This window comes from Podarcis cretensis (genome assembly GCF_951804945.1).
Source record: "Podarcis cretensis genome assembly, chromosome: 3".
Lineage (NCBI taxonomy): Eukaryota > Metazoa > Chordata > Lepidosauria > Squamata > Lacertidae > Podarcis > Podarcis cretensis.
The window spans coordinates 15,758,917-15,779,118 of NC_137172.1; the positions used below are offsets into that span (position 1 = coordinate 15,758,917).

At 45.9% G+C, this 20,202-nt stretch overlaps 1 protein-coding gene across 3 annotated transcripts in view; it reads left to right on the forward strand.

Annotated features, from left to right (window-relative positions):
* Window positions 1-20,202, forward strand: part of FSHR (follicle stimulating hormone receptor) — a gene marked incomplete at its 5' end in the record, with an annotated part of 87,914 nt that overhangs the window by 53,268 nt on the left and 14,444 nt on the right. For all 3 annotated transcript variants that reach the window (XR_013836569.1, XM_079968633.1, XM_079968634.1), the window contains 4 exons: window positions 9,421-9,492; window positions 11,334-11,411; window positions 17,716-17,784; window positions 19,570-19,644. Coding sequence is in view for 2 of the 3 variants with exons in the window: in XM_079968633.1 (XP_079824759.1) it covers window positions 9,421-9,492; window positions 11,334-11,411; window positions 17,716-17,784; window positions 19,570-19,644 (294 nt within the window). The remainder of the gene's footprint in view (window positions 1-9,420; window positions 9,493-11,333; window positions 11,412-17,715; window positions 17,785-19,569; window positions 19,645-20,202) is intronic.

Below are 20,202 nucleotides of genomic sequence, written 5' to 3' on the forward strand. Positions count from 1 at the left end.
TGTTGTTGTTGTTGTTGTTTATTTATTATTATTTATTATTATTTATTATTATTTATTATTATTTATTATTATTTATTATTATTTATTATTATTTATACCCCACCCATCTGGCTGAGTTTCCCCACCCACTCTGGGTGGCTCCCAATTGAGTGTTAAAAACAATATAGCATTAAATATTAAAAACCTCCCTAAACAGGGCTGCCTTCAGATGTCTAATGGACAATGAGCACATGGACACAAGTATTTTGGTTTTGGGGTTCGAATAGGCCACAAATTTATTGGTTAGAGATGTGAGCAGTTTGGCTCGACTCCCACCCATCTGCAGGGAGTCCAGCTAAGGGTAAACCACCAATAGGGGGAGCCCTATGGCTTACATCCAATAGGGGCACTCTGAAGGGTCCCCGTTGGGGTTGTGACATGGCCCTAGCCCATGTCTGGACATCGGCAAGAAGCCACACCCCTGGATCCCTTCAGCAGGATACCCTTACTGAGGAGGGGCAGGCGGAGGCTACAACCTCCCCTCCATCCAAACAAAGGCTTAACCACCAGCAAGAAAGGAGGGTCTGCCCTCCCACGGCCCCACCCCCGCCCGGCACTGATTGGCCAGCAGTGCCACACTGGGCATGGCCCCGCAGCTGAGACAACACGGAAGGGGGCGTCAACTCTCTGCCCCCTTGCTGGATCACTGCAGAGTCCCAGAAGCCTAGCTGCAACGCCACCCACTGGAAAACGCGAGCGGACTTTTCTCAATTTTGATTATGTGCACTTCTGCATGAGAGATTCCCTTCCAGCTCTACAGTTCCATGATAATAAATGGGGAGTGTTTACTTATACATTTAGTACCAGTGTAAAGGTAAAGGGACCCCTGACCATTAAGTCCAGTCATGGCCGACTCTGGGGTTGCGGTGCTCATCTCACTTTACTGGCCAAGGGAGCCAGCATACAGCTTCCGGGTCATGTGGCCAGCATGACTAAGCCGCTTCTGGCGAACCAGAGCAGCGCACGGAAACGCCATTTACCTTCCTGCCAGAGCGGTACCTATTTATCTACTTGCACTTTGACGTGCTTTCGAACTTCTAGGTTGGCAAGAACTGGGACAGAGAAACAAGAGCTCACCCCGTCGCAGCGATTCGAACTGCCGACTTTCTTATTGGCAAGTCCTAGGCTCTGCGGTTTAACCCACAGCGTCACCCGCGTCCCAGTACCAGTACAGAATCGCAGAATTGTAGCATTTTGAAGGCAGACAACATTACTATGATAGGGGAAACCAGACTTGCTGGTGATCAGACCCTGACTTCTGTTTTTCCAAAAGGAGTCTCATAATTCCCCTTCCCTGATTAGCAGCATCTCTCCAGAATTTCAGACCGGGAGTCTTTCTGAGCCTTACCTGGAGAGGCCAGGGATTGAACCGGGGACCTCTTGCATGCAAAGCAGATGCTCTAATCACTGAGCTATTGGCATGCCTAGGAAACAGAGTGGGCATCCACTGGCATAGATGCCATGTAGCTCCTGCTGCAGACCTGAACTTGCAGACAACAGAGCGTTTTGCTGGGAAGGCAGCTCATTTCCTCTTGTTAGTAGCTTTCGTGTAAAAGAAAGGTTAACAAGCATCAAACCCCCGTGCTTGGAGAGAGAACTTTGAGGAGGAGATGGCAACCATGTGCCCCTGCAGCCTTCAGCTCCCCCCCCCCCCCGGCTCTTGTTTATTGCACAGAAACAAGACCAGCTTCGGGGAGGGAGGGAGCTGTTCAATTTGATTCCTAAGAGCCATGACAAATTCAAAGGCCAAGCAGCCATTCATCACTTCGAAGCTGAGGCCCCCTGCACCTGGCGCCAGCTCTGCCGTGTGACTTTGTATTATTTTTCATTCCGGCATGGTAATGTGTTTACAAATGTTGTGCCGGTCCAGCCCCGGCGCCCGTTTTCGCTTCACGCTGGTCGGCTGATGGGATGGAATTAGAGAAAAGACAGGGAAACCTGTGCGCTTCATCACAGCGTTGCACACTCTGCTGAGAAACCTCAAGTGGCTTTTTAGAAAGTCATGAATAAAGACAAGGCACTTGAGCAGCAGAAACAAGTGCAGATTGGGGAATCTGTCCTCGCACCCGTTTCTTTTCCAAATATCCCCCTGGTTCATCATGCACTTTGCCTGAACCTCTGACCTCTCACCTTCGTGGTAAGGAGAGGTTTATCTACCAAATTTTCCAATAAAAGGAGCCCAATAGCCCTTCCCCCCTACATACCAGTTGCACACATTCTGAGTCAGGATTTTATCCATTCCCCATTTATTCCTTAATCTTTAATTCAGTCGCACAGCAGCTCTTTTCAGCTGGCTTTAGCAATTGCAGCACACCCCACCAGCTGCAATATCCCAGTTCTCAATTTACAGCTTGTGATCTCCTTCATTCAGCTGATATCAGTTATTCTCCTTCACTTTCCAGAAGGCTCATCCATACTGCTGTTTGATGACAAGCCTGTTAACTCTCCGTTGTCCAGATGATGTTCTCCTCCATATCACTGCCCTCTTGCATTTTCCCTTCCCTCTGTTTGGGTTTTCTATACCCTCTCCTTCGCAAAGCATCCCTGGTATGAGAAAATCCAAATTCAGGATTGGGAGGGTGTGGAAAGGCAGCGATGCAGAGGAGAATGACCTATGGAGTGTGGGAAATGAATGGCGGCACAGTTGATAGAGCCCCGTGTTGGGCAAAAGACTCCTGCATTGCAGGGGCTGGACTAGATGACCCCATGTGGTCCCTTCCAACTCTACAATCCTATGATTTTATAAGCTTATTCTCCACATTAAAGCATGGGCATATTCTAGACTCATACTGTAACTCACTCTACAAGGGGCTGCAGACTGACCCTTCAGACTGACCCAGAAACTCCAGCGGGGGCAGAATGCCGTGGCAAGACTCCTTACGGGGTCCTCGCCGCAGGATCACATTCACCCGGTGCTATACCAGCTGCACTGGCTCCCGGTGGAGTACAGGATCAGGTTTAAGGTGCTGGTTTTAACCTTTAAAGCCCTATACGGCCTAGGACCCTCGTACGTACGGGACCGCCTCTCCTGGTATGTCCCACGGAGGACCTTACGGTCTACAAACAAAAACATCTTGAAGGTCCCGGACCACAGGGAGGTTAGGCTGGCCTCAACCAGAGCCAGGGCTTTTTCGGCTGTTCCACCAGGCCTTTGGCCAAGGCACAGTCTGACCCCCTCCTTTGGTAATCCTCATAGAACTCTAGCCCAATGGTTGCCATTAATTTGATTTTGAATTGGTTTTAGAATGCTGTGTTACTTTTATTGTTGTTAGGCGCTCTGAGCCCGGCTTTGGCTGGGGAGGGTGGGATATAAATAATTATTATTATTATTATTATTACTATTATTATTATTATTATTATAGAATTCAGATATGAAAAGGCCTACCATCTGCCTCACTTTCTTACAGAACCTTTTCCTGTCCATTCATGGAGCTTTCCCTGTTTTCAGGGGTTTCATCACGTCTAGTGATGTGAATCTTGTCCTAACTAGAGGGATCTTCTGAGCGCAAGGGTTGTCCTCTTTTACTGAGCTACATAATAAAAAGATGCACAGGATCTGGCTTTACGTCTTGTTTTTAATCCTGTGAATATTTGTTTAAATTGAGATGGCGAAATTGCAGCTACTCAATTATCTTCTCCCACATGTTAATTGGAGAAAAAAACCCACAACCCTTAACTTTAAAGGCCTAGTTAATAAAGCATCCATGCTGGTGATTGAGAAAGCTTTCAAGCTGGCCAATCACTTATTTAGGCGGCATTCTTTCCTAAGTTGCAGAAGTTAATAAACATCATTAGAGTCCGATTAAGTTTATTATATATATATAATAATAATAATAATGAAAGGCAGCCCTTGACTTGCTTCCAAAGATTTTTCACACAGAGGATGAAATTGTTAATTGCTCCTCCTGAGTGGATGCAAATCTCTTTCCAAATGGTAACTTGCTGCCCTTTTCACAGATACAAGCCTCATTAGAGGAAAAGAGTAAATGGAGGCATTGTCTGCTGGGATAATATATCTTTGCCTTTTCAGATCACACCACTGGACTCTTTTTGTTTCCAAAATTACTTTGCATTTGTAATCGGGATGCCAGAATGCCCTGAAACCACCATTGTTATCTCTTCCACTCTCATCCTCAGATATACAATTCAAATTCAAAAAGAGAAAATAGATTGAAAAACAACATCCCCTGGAACAGTGGCACTGGCTCTTAACATATTGGTTATTCTTGTGAATATGTTTTAACAGGGGTGTTAGGGGAAGGATAGTACCTCTGGTGGGGGGTGACACGTTGTGCTCCTTCTGTAGGAGTTTGTCCACTCAGCTCTCACCTGTGGCTCCTAGAAGCTGTCAGCATGCAACAGCGGCTACACCCTGCGAATGGCTTCAACTGGCCGGCTGAACCAGGTGTGGGTAGCCAACGGGTCTCAAACCCTTGTTGACTTAGGGACTTCTCCTGCATGCGAAGAGAGGCTTCGGCAGATTGAACGGATAAGGCCAGTACAGTGGTACCTCGGGTTACAGACGCTTCAGGTTACAGACACTTCAGGTTACAAACTCTGCCAACCCAGAAATAATACCTCAGGTTAAGAACTTTGCTTCAGGATGAGAACAGAAATCGTGCTCCAGCGGCACAGCAGCAGGAGGCCCCATTAGCTAAAGTGGTGCCTCAGGTTAAGAACAGTTTCAGGTTAAGAACGGACCTCCAGAACCAATTAAGTTCTTAACCCGAGGTACCACTGTAGTGGGTCCAACGGTTCAGACGGCGGTTTCTGCACAAGCTGTAGAGGGGAGTGAGGGGTAGATGGGGCTTGTCAACCTGGGAAGGTAGCCCATCTAGGAGAAGGAAAACTCTGACCCTAAATCTCCTTGTGGGATGTCTTCGTTAGAATAAAAGGCTAAAGAGTAAACCCTTCCAGCAATTCCTGCAGCCAATCTGGTGCCAAACATATTGCTCTGCCTTCCTTTGGACCACACCAGTGAGGCTGAGGGGGGTGGGTCTTGTCATCTGGGCAGTCCAAGACCTCCAGACACATTGCATAGGCTTGTGCCCCAGGGGGATTACTTTGGTGCTGCTAACCCAGTGGTTCGACTTCGCTCTTGACAGAAGCCAACAACGACTGTGTTAAAATAATAATAATAATAATAACAACAACAATAATTTTTATACCCCACCCATTCCCCAGCCACTCTGGGCGTCTTCCAACAAAATATTAAAATACAGTAATGCATCAAATATTGAAAGCTTCCCTAAACAGGGCTGCCTTTAGATGTCTTCTAAAAGTCTGGTAGTTGTTGTTCTCTTTGACATCTGGTGGGAGGGTGTTCCACAGGGCAGGCGCCACTACCAAGAAGGCCCTCTGCCTGGTTCCCTGTAACTTGGCTTCTCGCAGTGAGGGAACCGCCAAAAGGCCCTCGGCGCTGGACCTCAGTGTCCGGGTAGAACGATGGGGGTGGAGACACTCCTTCAGATATACTGGACCGAGGCCATTTAGAATCACTCTCTAAACACTTTTCTCTGTTCCTCTAGCCAGGCATGGCCAAACTTGGCCCTCCAGCTGTTTTGGGACTACAATTCCCATCATCCCTGACCACTGGTCCTGTTAGCTAGGGATGATGGGAATTGTAGTCCCAAAACAGCTGGAGGGCCAAGTTTGGCCATGCCTGCTCTAGCCCACTTTACTGAAAAGGCTCTGGAACAGAGCCTTACACCGAAATCAGATCCTTGGCCCGTCTGGTTCAGTGGCCTGAGACCTTCTGCATGCAAGGCAGAATCTCTACGCTGAGCTATAGCCCTTCTGTCTGACCTACACTGTGTACGTTTCCTTTGCAGTGGCCTGCCCTATGCTGCCCTTAGAAACAGGTGTGTTAGAAAAGCTATATGTAAACACACCACACTTTTAAAAAAACTTAAAAAAACTGAGAAGCCCAGCTTTACTTAAGTTGTTTAGAAGGCCTTCACTAACAGAAATTATTCACCTGGTGCTGAAAAGGCCACAAAAATAGTGCCAAGTGAGCATCCCTGAGAAGACTATTCCATAACTGTGGTGCCACTACCAAAAAGACTCTCTCCTAATGGTTACCTGTCTCACCACCAGGGAAGTATTGCTGTTGTATTTTAGACATGCATCATTGTTTCTGTTCTGCTGCAGTTCATCTTCCACCCAAAACTACATTTTTCATCTTACTGAAGCACAATTACATAATCGTGTAATTACCGTACATAACATAGCGTGAATAAATTCTGTAAATGACATTATTCCACCCATTCATATCAGCATGAAGGGAACACAATGCAAATGGGGAAAGAAACATATGATTTGCAGACGGAAAGCAACGATGCCGGCAAATGCTGATCTACTGATCACATTTGCTGGACTGATTTCTGTTCTGGACATGGGACAAATAAGTGGACATTGTCAATATCCACTTGTTTCTATTTTGGCTGGAATCTTTTGACAACCCTATTTGCTACTATCTATGATAACGGAGTTCTGCCTCCGCTCTGATTGCCAGCTGATGGGAATCACAAGTGGGCGAAGCTCTGTTGTTGCACTCAGGTCCTGTCCATGGAATTCCCATTGGCGACTAGTTGGCCACTATGAGAACAGGATACTGGACTAGATAGATCTTTGGCCTGATCCAGCAGGGCTTATGAACCTCACTTGGCAGAGAGAACTGGAGCAAGTCTTCCAAACAGGATCTTAATATCCGGATAGAAAAGAAGGCAATCGGATATGGAAAACCGGATATGGAAATATGGAAACATCGTGAGAGGCAGGACTGAGGTTTGGAGATGCTTTGATGTTCAGACTGTGGGAAGCCGTAAAATCAGAATTATAATTCAGAAGACAATTGGATCTTTTATTATTTTAGTTTTTTATTTTTATTGGATTATGATTTGATATGTTAACTGGATGTTTTTTATTGGAAAATTAATAAACGCTCTAACAGAAAAGAAGGCAACCAGGCCCCGAGCTGTTTAGGTCTTTTTAAAAATTAAGGCCAGCACTTTAAATTGGTCTTCAAGTGGGAGCTGGTGAAGCTGACAAACAGAGGCTTCATATGATCAAACCACCCGGCCTTGGTGAAAAATCTTGTAGCTCTTTCCCCCCCAAAACCGTAGAATGTTTAAAGACACGATGAGTCAGGTTGCACTTATTATACCAAAGCTGACATGCAGAGGAAGCCATGTTAGTCTGTTACAAGGCGTCATTCTGATAGATTGTCAAGAAAAGGGAAACATACGCCTAACGCAAGTCAAAGGTTCAATAAGAACGCAAGACAAGATGAATACTGAAACCGCAAGATGATAATAACCATGTAGACTGGGCTCACCCTTTAAAATAACTAAGTACACCAGGCATGCCCCTGAGTTTCATCCCTGCCACTATCTAGGTTTTTCTAATTTTTTCCTTAAACTTTTTGATTTTTATTATTTAGTCTGTTTCTATAAGATAATACTTCTAGCCGATTACTTCTCGTTTCAGGGATTTTCACAGTATTTCATTTGTTTTGTGCACTACCTAGAGGTTCTGCTAAGGAGCCAGGAGAGCCAATTGGCCGGATAATTTTACAAAAGAAAGCTGGAAAGGTGCAGCAGCCACATGGCAAAGTTCAATCCCGCTCCAGCCATTTGGCTCAGTCAGTAGAGCATGAGACTCTTAATCTCAGAGTCATGGGTTTGAGTCCCATGTGGAGTGAAAGATTCCTATGATGCCTTTGCTCCCACGAAGCACAGTCAGGAAGACGAGCCGCACTGAATGAGACATCAGGCCCGTCGCTGTTCCTTCTGATATATAACGATTGCAGAGATTCGTCAGCTTTCGCATGCTCGCAGCAACGGAAATCTATATCCCTCCTTCGCATGCTGCTTTCCTGTGAAGCAAATGCACGGAGGATAGGAAATGTGAAGGATAATGAACCCTTATTAGACTGTGAATGGCCCAGCTGAAACTCTACGGAACATTTTGATAACGTGCATTACAGACACCTTATTTGAGGGTTCACTTTGGAATGGAAATGGCGGCTCCATTCATCCCGATGTCAGCTAGAATGCCATTAGGACTGGCTGACGCATTGCATCGATGCTCACATTTGTACATGAATACCTGATGATTCTTCCTTGTGCTGTCAGAAGCACTTTGGAATCATAGCCATAGCACAGCAGTGAAGATGATGCATCTTTTATTCTATCGCTGCCATTCTTGACCCCTGCTTGGCGTAGCCTTGTTTTACCTCCACTGTCAGCCAATTGCTAGGAATCACAAATGGGAAGAGCCGTGTTGCACTCAGAATCTTCTTACCTTCTTCCAATATTGAATAGTCTTCTAGGTGTCTAAGGGCATTGCATGTTTCTTAAATTGTTTTGATGCTTTTCTTTTGGTATCTAAAGCACAGCAAAAGTTCTGAAACGATGGCTGCAGTTTCCTCTTCCAAGGCTTAAACTGGGTTTATCATAATTTTGTCTCCCTGGGGAACCCTGGGAACTGCAGTTTTATATGATGCCTCCAAACTGGCATGGGTTTTGTTTGTTTTTCAATAATAATAATAAATTTTATTTATACCCCGCCCTCCCTGGCCAGAGCCAGGCTCAGGGCGTCTAACACCAAATATGAATTACAATAAAATGTAATAGAAAAACAACAACAACAACCAGTTAATTAAAATACGGCTCAAAATACAGCTTAAAATACAGCCTCATTTTAGTAGTAGCCCGTAAATCAAGACCATAAAGGGAGAAAACATCAGATATTCACCCAAGCCAGCTATCCATGCTGGTCCTCCATGGGGCAGAAAGAAAGCCAAGGGAAAATTTATATACCAAATCCCATATAAGGGGTCAGAGTGAGTCTAAGCCGAAGGCCAGGTGGAACAGCTCTGTCTTGCAGGCCCTGCAGAAAGACGTCAAATCCCGCAGGGCCGTAGTCTCTTGTGACTAAAGCAACATATCAATAGTAGTACATTAATGGTGGATTTATACTGGATCATCTGCACATCATTCCATGTTATTAGTTGTTCTGTGATGCTTCCCCGGCATTATTGCATTATTGTCCTATGGATAGGTGCTCTTGTGTGCAGCAAAGGTGTGGTACAATATCGCAGGATTTCAGCAGGAAGCTATAGGACATGAACCAATTGGAAATGAAGCAATATGTCCGCAATATGTCCTGCACATGAAAAACATGTAAGCAGAGTTATAGAAGACATCAAACACTACCCAGAATTTGGAATGTTGGGGGGGGGGCAACTAAATATTGAATAACAAAATGAGGATAACAAAAATTTGCCCGCAACTTTTCTTCCTCTATTTCATTTCAGTCATTTGTTATTCTTTAGTTTTCCTCAAAGACATGCTAACAACATCTACTTATTCCCTCTAGGTTGCTATCAAACACCGCAATTATGTATTTGCCCGTCGTTAACCAGATACATTCTTCCGTGAAGTTAGTGCTGTAAGTTTTTTACTGGATTATTCTAATATTTGGGGGTTTTGACCATTTTTCTTGGGTTGCCCATGAAGGAAAGAGGGAGGCGGAATTATTTAAAACTGAATTCGTCCATGCCAAGAGTTGAATCAGTTCTAGTTCGTTGAAGGAAATCTCAACCAGATTTCCACACTGAATTTTGCACTGAAACATCTGCAAGTAAACAAGAAACCAATGATCTTCAACGTTTTGATGCCTTTGAATGTTTACTGCATTACATCTGGGTTTTCCCTGACATTTTGCCGATTTGGCAAAATATCCCTCCCCACCACCACCACCACACACACCATTTTTACACCTGAAAACCAGGACATGTCTGGAATTTTCCTGATGTATGGCAAGCCTCCCCAACAGTGCTAGGGAGGGGTGATGCTAGCCCCTTTGCTTCTCTACGTGTGACTGAGATTGAGTGGAGAGAAAACTCCTGAAGAGGGCTGCAAATCCACGCTGTATATCCACAAGAATGCATGATCCTTGAGGTCAGATTTGTTGGCATGCATCCAAGGAAACGGGGGCAATTGGCAGGCCCCCAGCTGGTGCCAGCCCACCGGCCAGTGTGCCAGGTGAACTCCGGTCCTTTGTTGTTTAGTCGTTTAGTCGTGTCTGACTCTTTGTGACCCCATGGACCAGAGCATGCCAGGCACTCCTGTCTTCCACTGCCTCCTGCAGTTTAGTCAAACTCATGCTGGTAGCGCGAGAACACTGTCCAACCATCTCGTCCTCTGTCGTCCCCTTCTCCTTGTGCCCTCCATCTTTCCCAACATCAGGGTCTTTTCCAGGGAGTCTTCTCTTCTCATGTGGTGGCCAAAGTAATGGAGCCTCAGCTTCAGGATCTGTCCTTCCAGTGAGCACTGAGGGCTGATTTCCTTCAGAATGGATAGGTTTGATGGGACTCTCAAGAGGACTCTCCATGGGACTCTCAAGAGTCTCCTCCAGCACCAGAATTCAAAAGCATCAATTCTTCGGCGATCAGCCTTCTTTATGGTCCAGCTCTCACTTCCATACATCACTACAGGGAAAACCATAGCTTTAACTATACGGACCTTTGTTGTCTCTGCTTTTTAGGATGCTGTCTAGGTTTGTCATTGTTTTTCTCCCAAGAACTCTGGTCCTTGGTGCAGCATAAATCTGCGGCTCCAGGCTTTAGAAGACTGAGCACGCTATTCAGCAGAGCAAACGCTGCACAAACGGAAGTGGCACAAGAGGCTGTGTGAGCATATTTACAAGCAGGTTTATTCAGCGTAGATCAGGACAAAAGGAAACATGTCTGCTCTCCTTCATGCCCAAAGCAAACAGCTAAAGCAAAAGCTACACGCAAATGGAAGTTCCCAGCAAGCTGTGCTGGAGTGTAAACAGACATGTGACACACAACAATCATGCCTGTTCCTTAAGGTGGAACAAAACATCCCAACCAGATTCAGGGGTCCTTTGGGGTGGTGCCCCCACCCAAATGGCAATGGCTGGACCATAGCAACACCGCTCCTGCTCCCCTTGCTGCAATAGCAATGGGAGGGCAGCAGTGATTGATTTGAGTTTACTTATGTGCTCCTTTTCCACAACGAGCTGTTCCCAAAGCAGCTCGCAGTAAACATTCAACGTCGTCAAAACATTGAAGATAATTTCTTTCTTACTTACTTGCAGATGTATCAGTATTTGACTTTATTGGATTTTATTTTGCTCTTAGAACTGAAAGGTGGATTAGAAATCTTCCAGACCAAGGAAAATTTGATGCCTTGTATGCCAACAAGGCATCAAAAGGGTGCGTTTTAATTTCCTTTTTTGAAATGTATTTTTTCTTTAAATCTCAGTGACGTCCAAGACAACATAAACATACACAAGATTGAAAGAAATTCTTTCCTGGGGCTCAGTTCTGAACGTGTTGATATGTAAGTACTCTCCGGTCAATAGGATTTATTTTATTTTTGTCCATGTGCTCATGTTAACCTATCTCCAACTTTAAACAAGGGTTTTGATGCTCATGTAAGCAAACTAATATTGGGTTGGATCCTTCACTCCTGCTAGTGAGTGGTGTTGAGGGTTGGGGAGGTGACCTTTTATGATTTCCCCCTCCCTCTTTAGCCTCCAGCACTTATTTTATTGCATTGCATTTATTGCCCACCTTTTTTCTCTCCCCCCCCCTTCAATCCCCACAACAACCCTGGGAGATCGGTTAAGCTGAGAGGCAGTGACTGGCCCAAGGTCACCCAATGAGCTTCATGGCTAAGTGGGGATATGAACCCTGGTCTCCCAGGCCCTAGTTTTACACTCTAACCACTATAGCACAGTGGCTACTAACACTATTCTAGACAGTCATGGGATCTTCCAGAGCAATGTAGGAAATGGTGCTGGGAGCCGTGAGGGTGGGAAAATCTGTCTCTGACCAAAGGATCTGTCTACTGGATCAAAAGCTTTCCATTCCATGGAAAGTGGAGTCTGAATCCTACCCAATACTGTGTAGTAATTAAAAACACTGCTTTAGCAGAGCCTGGCCCTGGGAAATGATTACAGTGGTACCTTGGGTTACAGACGCTTCAGGTTACAGACTCCGCTAACCCAGAAATAGTACCTCAGGTTAAGAACTTTGCTTCAGGATGAGAACAGAAATCGCACGATGGCGGCACGGCGGCAGCAGGAGGCCCCATTAGCTAAAGTGGTACCTCCGGTTAAGAACAGTTTCAGGTTAAGAACGAACCTCCAGAACAAATTAAGTTCTTAACCCGAGGTACCAGTGTGGTGCAGTGGTTAAGAGCGGTAGTCTCGTAATCTGGGGAACCAGGTTCACGTCTCTGCTCCTCCACATGCAGCTGCTGGGTGACCTTGGGCCAGTCACACTTCTCTGAAGTCTCCCAGCCTCACTCACCTCACAGGGTGTTTGTTGTGGGGGAGGAAGGGAAAGGAGAAGGTTAGCCGCTTTGAGACTCCTTAAAGGGAGTGAAAGGCGGGATATCAAATCCAAACTCTTCTTCTTCTTCTACCACTGTGCTGTCCTAGATAAAAAGGGACTGGTTGGTGCATATTCCATATAAAAATCACTACACTCTTCATCAACCCACTTCCAGCTCTTTTCCTGCTGCATTTTCAGTATTTCTGTCATGGATCCTTTAACTGAGGTTCCTGTATTGTGACGGGTTGCAGCTCTACAATTCTATGATTCTGTGTTTCCGCTGCGTTGCTCCTTCTCCCCAAGTCCATGCAGTTTATCCTGGGTTTTTGTTGTTGTTGTTGTTTGGTTTTTTTTTTTGGAAAATGGAAGAACTACCCTGGAGTTGCATCCACAACAACTTTCCAGCTGATTAGGTTTCACGGACATGAAAACAGGCCTTCTCCACGCCAGACAAACTGGATTTCATCTTTTCTTTTCCACTCACCAACTTCTCCATCTCTCTCTTGAATCGCAACGTGCAGCAAATTTAAAAAGTAATGATGCCCAGGGTAGTCTCTCTTTTTACACTTGCCAAGGCAGCCCCACATGATTCAAGCAGTGCTCTAGAGGACAGCAGGATGACTTCATCTTTCCTGCTGGCTGCAGACATTCCATTACTCAGACAAGCAATGGGCAGAGAGGCTGATAATTTGCTACGCTTGTGCATAATGTTAATATATTGTCACAGGCGACTTCGCAGTCCGGTGCCACGCTGAGGCCTTAAGAAGCCTTCTCGTTGCACAGGAACAATGATGTTTCCTAATGAACCATCCCTGATTTCTCCTCCCCTCCCTCTTTTTTTGCGTTGTTTTGGGGGGGGGGGTGAACATATCTAAATGTCCCCTTGAAGCGGATGCCTGCATTCCATTGTTGCTATCACCAAGTCAATGGTCCCCATTTGTTTGTGCCTTTGTAGAAGTTTCCATGCGGGTAGTTCGTGGACGGCCATTTTGTCCAGGGATGTGCAGAATTGCTGTGCAGTATAGATCCCTCCCCAGCCCCCTCGCCCTGCCAGATCAGATCTGAGCCATATGTAATCTGAGTGGCATGACTGGCAGTTCTTCAAGGCGGTATCCCAACCATAATCCTGTATGAAAAAGATGAAGAGGCAAGCCAGGGTCAGGGAGATATTGCAGGGGCATATACAATTATGATTTAAAGCTATGGTTTTCCCAGAAGTGAGAGCTGCACCATAAAGAAGGCTGATCACCGAAGAATTCATGCTTTTGAATTATGGTGCTGGAGGAGACTCTTGAGAGTCCCATGGACTGCAAGATGATCAAACCTATCCACTCTTAAGGAACTCAGCCCTGAGTGCTCACTGGAAGGTCAGATCCTGAAGCTGAGGCTCCAATACTTTGGCCACCTCATGAGAAGAGAAAAGACCCTGATGTTGGGAAAGATGGAGGGCACAAGGAGAAGGGAACGACAGAGGACGAGATGGCTGGACAGTGTTCTTGAAGCTACCAGCATGAGTTTCACCTAACTGCGGGAGGCAGTGGAAGACAGGAGAGCCTGGCGTGCTCTGGTCCATGGGGTCACGAAGAGTCGGACACGACTAAACGACTAAACAACAAATACAATTATGAATGGGGTGGAGAAAAAGAATAAAAAGAACCTAGAGCAGGGACAGGGGGGCTGTGGCCTTCCATGTCCTGCTGGACCCAACTCCCATCATTCCCTGACCATTGGTCCATGCTGGCTGGTGTTGATGGAGGGCCACAGGGAAACCAAACCTGACCTAGTTAGACAGTGGCCTTCAGTTCCATGGAGCTCCCCCCGTTCGGTGTGTCATGTGAAGTTTGAGAGGGGGGAAATGCAAAGGTACAATGTGCAGCCTGCTTGCTAAGAAGTATAAGGCCCCGAGACTGAAAGCGGATTGGATATTATATACGGATTATATGGGGGGGATATTATAACAAGAAAACAATCATAATGGGCTGAAAAAATACTCAGCAGTAGATGTTATAATGGGAGATTATGTAAGGTAATGAAAACAAATTAGTAGAGTAAGAAAACGCAGTTGAAAGGATAGTAGATAGGAAACCATGGAAAGAGCGGAAGGGAAGTATAATTTAAGATATAGGGGATTTAAATAATATTGGAAGAATTTAGATACGTTATTATTACTATCATATGTTTTTGTTTTATACATATGCTATCTTTTTCCTATTATTTTATGTATGGCTGTAACATAGTATGTGCTGGTGATGAGATAAAACAGAAAAGCAAATGAGAGAGAGAGAGAGAGAGAGAGGGAGGGAGGGAGGGAGGGAGGGAGGGAGGGAGGGAGGGAGGGAGGGAGGGGGCGAGAGAGAGCGCCCTGGTCGATAAGGCTATATGTTTACTCTGAGAAGCTGAGTAAAGCTGATGTGTAAAGAAAACCTTTAAGCATTCAGCATACTTCACATGCATGGCACTATGGTCATCCTTGCAACAAGGTAAATCAGTCTTGTTATCCCCCATGTTGCAGATGGGGAGATCGAGGCTGTGAGAAAGTGTCCTGTCCAAGTCCACCTAGTGAGGACATAGTAGGGTTGGAGTTGCAATTCCATCCAAAGGCATCCAGACTTGTAGCTCTCTTTGGCCACTAGATCAGGCCAGCAATCTTAGAAGTAGCTGTGGTGAGTGCGATGGACCACTGGGTGGAATTCAACGTTGTGGTATTACAGATGTTCTGTCTGTGCAAACATATCAGCTTTTCCTCCTCCTGTGAGCTGTTCTGGGGAGTTTCTGGAACACCCCCAAGCCAGTTTGAAGGGGAAGGGGTGAAAGCCCCATTGCACAAGCAGAAACCCTTGAGCAAGACTTCCAATGAGAGGCTTCATTTGGGCAACTCTTGCCTGGTCTAAGCAATTTTAAATAAAATAATGTTACGTATTAAGATTACTTGTCTGGGAAGAATGGTCTAAACAAGGAAGTTTTGCAGGCGTTATAAACAAAGCAATGAACACACCTACCTAAAATTACTAATTAATGGCTAATGGAAACTACTGCAATATTAGTCTTCATCAGTGCTCTGACCTTGTTTGGAAAGTCTTGTCAAGAGCTTCCTGGCTGACGAATGACTCCCTGTCTGACTCTCCCCTCAACGGCTGCAGGCTAGGCCTCAGGGGGTCCACATCTTGATTTGTTCTCTCTCCTGCTCACCCTGTTGGTTTCACACAAGCACTCATGTCAGGGAGCCTAGCTGTGAAGCCATTTCTCTCTAGCTTGTCTTGTCACCTCCAGAGGCATCACGGGAGGTTTCCTCGTAAGCCGTGATCGCCTCTGACATGCATCAAAGACGTGACACTACCAGGCACGTGCCTTTCACAGTCCAAAGGGTAATCTCTCCAACCATGACTGTAATTGATTTCCGTGTCAACCTTCGCACACCCTCTTGGACCTTAGATAAGCGTATCGCTCGAATGGGCAGCTTTCGCTCTGGATTAGAGGCCAAGCATGGAGGCTTTCTGACAGTTTAATTAAATGATTCATTGTCAGCCCATCACTCAAGCCTGCCACTTTGGGTTAAGAGTGGATGAGTCTTGCCGAGTCACAATAGGAGTAGGGGAGGAGGCAAATTATGGGGTGGAAGTGATAAATACAACTGACTGCAGAAGATTGTTTGGGATGAAGCGAGGAGCCAGAGAGAGGGAAAGGCAGGTTAGCTATCCTCATTCCCTGGGAGAAAAAATCATCCGCAAGCTTGTCAAGATTCCCTAGTATTACTGTTATTTCGTCATTTTGGAAAGAAGAAGAAGAAGAAGAAGAAGAGTTTGGATTTGATATCCCACCTTTCACTCCCTTTAAGGAGTCTCAAAGCGGCTAAGATTCTCCTTTCCCTTCCTCCCCCACAACAAACACTCTGTGAGGTGAGTGGGGCTGAGAGACTTCAAAGAAGTGTGACTGGCCCAAGGTCACCCAGCAGCTGCATGTGGAGGAGCGGAGACGCAAACCCGGTTCCCCAGATTAGGAGACTACCGCTCTTAACCACTACACCACACTGGCAATTGCATAAGGCACTGAATTCTCTCCTGCCTCATCCCTCAGTCTGGTTTGCACAACGTGGCAAGCCAAACTATGACTTTGTAAGACTGCAGGAACATGCCTGCTACCAGATTGAAGCTTGCAACTGCTTTGCTTCTCCCTGGCTCTCTTTCCTGCCATGGCATGCTGTGTCATCCAAACTGGGAAGCACCAGTGTCAAGCGCCCTCCGCATTAACCGTGAGCTGTAGCCAAGGTTTGTTATTGCTATTTGGGCAATGTAGGGATGGAGAGTTTGATTCAGTTCAGGTTTAATTCACACTTTCCTAAACAATCTGCAAACCAAAACATAGCAATCTTTCAAAATCTGCATTTTCCCTTAATTTGGCAGTTCAGTGTAGTTCTCTTGGTGAGTAATGTGTGCAAAAGTGCGTGCACTAGGGCAAAATGTGCAAATTTTTTTGAGAGAGAGATTGTGTGTTTGCTATAACGAAAGCGTCCAGAAAATGCACTGGAAAGCGTGGGATAAGTTTTGCTTGGTGCAATATTGTCTGAACTCCCTGCAAGCCAATCAGAATGAATGTTCAATTAGCAGGCCATCTGGAAACAACCTGAAGTAGTAATTCTGCTCTGTAAATGTAAAGGGAATGAAGTTACTTGTCAGCTTGATAAATGCATTATTTTGAGGTGAAGAACCCAATTAGAAAATTAGAATATTTGCAAATGAAGTGATGCATAGCAGGATTGCCCCCTTTAAATGAGCAAATTGAACTTTGCAGAACTGTTACATTGCAAAAAATGGGACACTTCTTTTCATGTCTTTCAGGTCCAAATCCCCAATTAGCTATGAAGTTCATTTTGTAATCTTGGATAACTCACTCTCTTTCGACCTAACCTACCACAGAGCACAGCCGTGAGGATAAAATGGGGAGAGGGATAAACCTTGTATGCCGCCTGGAATTCCTGGGTGGAAAAGTGGTATATAAATGAAGCAAATAACTTTCTTCCTTCCGTTATCTTTTTGCTAACATTTTGATTGACACCCTCCTTTTACTGCAGAATATGTGGCACATGGTAGATGCAACTCACTGAATTCTTATCACTGTGCCAGATGCAGTCTGACTTTCTGTGGGAGTGTCACAGTTTGAAGGCTCTTGTTGTTTTATGAAAAAAAGTTATTCACCACAAATTCCTTTTTAAAGGGGGGGGGTTTGTTTTAAGGAGCATTTCAGTAGAATGCTGCCATTTTTTATAAAAATTAGAATAGAATCTAACAGCCATTGTCTCTTTATTGCAGAAGGCTAAATAAAAATGGACTCACCGAAATTGAAGACCATGCCTTCAATGGGACCATCTTGTCTGATCTGTGTGTATTATTTCTTTATTCTACTGATTTGGCTCTTTGGAGGGCATTCCATGGGAGAGATATATTGCAGCAAAACAACTTCAGTTACAGTTTTGTTTTCCATAGAACAGATTTAAGTAGAGGGTGGTGTCCAACTGAGCTGAACTCAGATTAGAGCCACAGCAGTTGAAACCCCTCCAGTGTGATGTGGCCCAAATCCAGGACGCCATCTTCTGGGTCGGAAATCCCATGTGAGTCATGTGACCCATGTGAGATCTCAGCCCAAAATCACATGAAAGCAAGGCGACCAAAATGGCTGCTGTGCTCCGACGGGGGGGAGGGGGAGAGGGATGTCCTAGTTTTTATGAGGCATTTGATGGGTATGCAGTTTATGCTAGGCCCAATAATTTCTACTCTGAGTAAACCTTGGTTGCATGCCACCCATTGACATGCATCTCCCATTGATAGGAATCAGTGCTTAAAAATGCTTAACTGTAATTGGATCGTGCTCAGTGTATTTCTTTAGGTAACAGACTTCATATACAGCAGGGGTCAGCAAACTTTTTCAGCAGGTCCACTGTCCCTCAGACCTTGTGGGAGGCTGGACTATATTTTGGGGGGAAAATAATGATGCAAGAGCACCACAAGCCCCGGGGGCTGCTTACCTGTGTCTTGCAAGCGGCAGGGGCTGGCGGCGGCAGCGGAGGGATGTTGAGCGGCACGCAAAAGGGCTCTGGAGAGGGGATGCTTAAAATGGCGGCCACTTGAGCGTTGCTGCTGCTGGCACCAACAAAGCCCAGTCCCCTTCCTCCTCTAGGCAGGGCGGGGAGAAGCCAGGAGGAGGGAGGGAGGAGGCGCCGGTGTGTGAGGGAGAGGGAGGGAGAGGCAAAGAACGCACATGCGCTGGCGATCCACGCAGTGATTCCCAGAGTGTCCGCGGGCCGGATCCAGAAGGCAATTGGGCCTGATCTGGCCCACGGGCCTTAGTTTTCCTACCCATGATATACAACTTAATCTCTGTGTTTGTGCGTGTTTAAGTTCTTTCTTTGCATAGAATATTGAGTCTTAAGCCAGGTAGCTTACACACAGCTAAGGATCACTGTGTTGTTAGAGGTGGCAAAACAGGTGCAAATCCTACAACTGTGGAGTGAAATCATAACAGAGGGAGGAACAGTGGATGTTGCTTTATGCAGAGTCATACCATGGCCCACCAAGCTCTGTTGACCACAGGGTTATTTATCGGAACTCCCGTCCAAAGCTGGAGCCAAAGTCCTTTGGCCAGAGTAGGACGCTCCACAGGGCCTCCGAGGAGTCTGCCTGCCTCCTCCGCCCTACAGCTGAGGGGGACGCGGCGGGCGGACCGTTTGGGGCAGAGCCGAGCCTGTGGGCGCCCAAGCCACCATGTCACTCCCAGGAGAGATGTGTGGCTCAGGCACGCTGCAGGCCCTGTGGTGAGTGCTGCCTGGAATTTTGTCACCCCCCTCAGTGGTGACACCCAGGGTGGACCGCCCCCACCGCACCCCCCTTCCTCCGCCCCTCCCCAGAGCAGACTTACAGTCTAAGATACACAAGACAAAAGGGGGAAAAGGAGGGAAGAGGTGAAAAAAGCAAACTCAGGCACTCGTGCTTAAAGTTAAAGGGCCCCTAATGATGGTCACAGGGTCTGGATGGGTTCATAGCCTTTCTTTCAAAACAACTGACTAGTCAATTAAACACTAGCCATTTAAGCAACTCTAGCTAGTTGATGGGGAGGGCGGGAATCAAACAGTAACCACAACTTTTGTTTATTTCTTTTTTCTAACATAGAAATCTGAGTGGTAATGACAAGCTGGAAAAATTACCCAATGAAGTTTTCCTGGGAGCCAATGGACCAGCCGTTTTGTAAGTAATAATTCTCACTAATTTTTTGCTGCCGTTGTGTCAATATCTCCGATGAGTGGTCACAACAGACAAGGAGGCACATATTCAGAATTAAAAAATGCCACACCCCAGCCTGCTGTCTTAAGGGGCATTGACCAGCAAGACCTGCTCCCTGTGGTTATTCTGTTTGTGTGTCCAGGCTAATGGGTTTTTTAATCGTACGATCATGTTCAGCAGTGCTTGCCTCTCTCGGGCAGAACCCTCCATTTCTGGGCAGCAGAAAGGCCTTTGACTCCCACAGCATCGCCAGCCTTATGTAAATCTCACCATCTGTATTTGTCCTCTGCTCCTGATAATGTTTATTCCAACCCCCCTGTTTTGTTTTGCTTCCCCTGCACAGAATTCCAGCTCTTTCTTATCCGTGATTTTAATATTTGGATAAGGCTGTATCTGAAGCTTCTTTGTAGCAGCCAAGCAATAAACATTTCTTTGAGATGGGGTTACGGCAGGGCGGGGAGGGGGGAGGAAAATAACCACCATTTCCCTGTAGCGAGAAGTTAACGCGACGCCTTTGTAAGC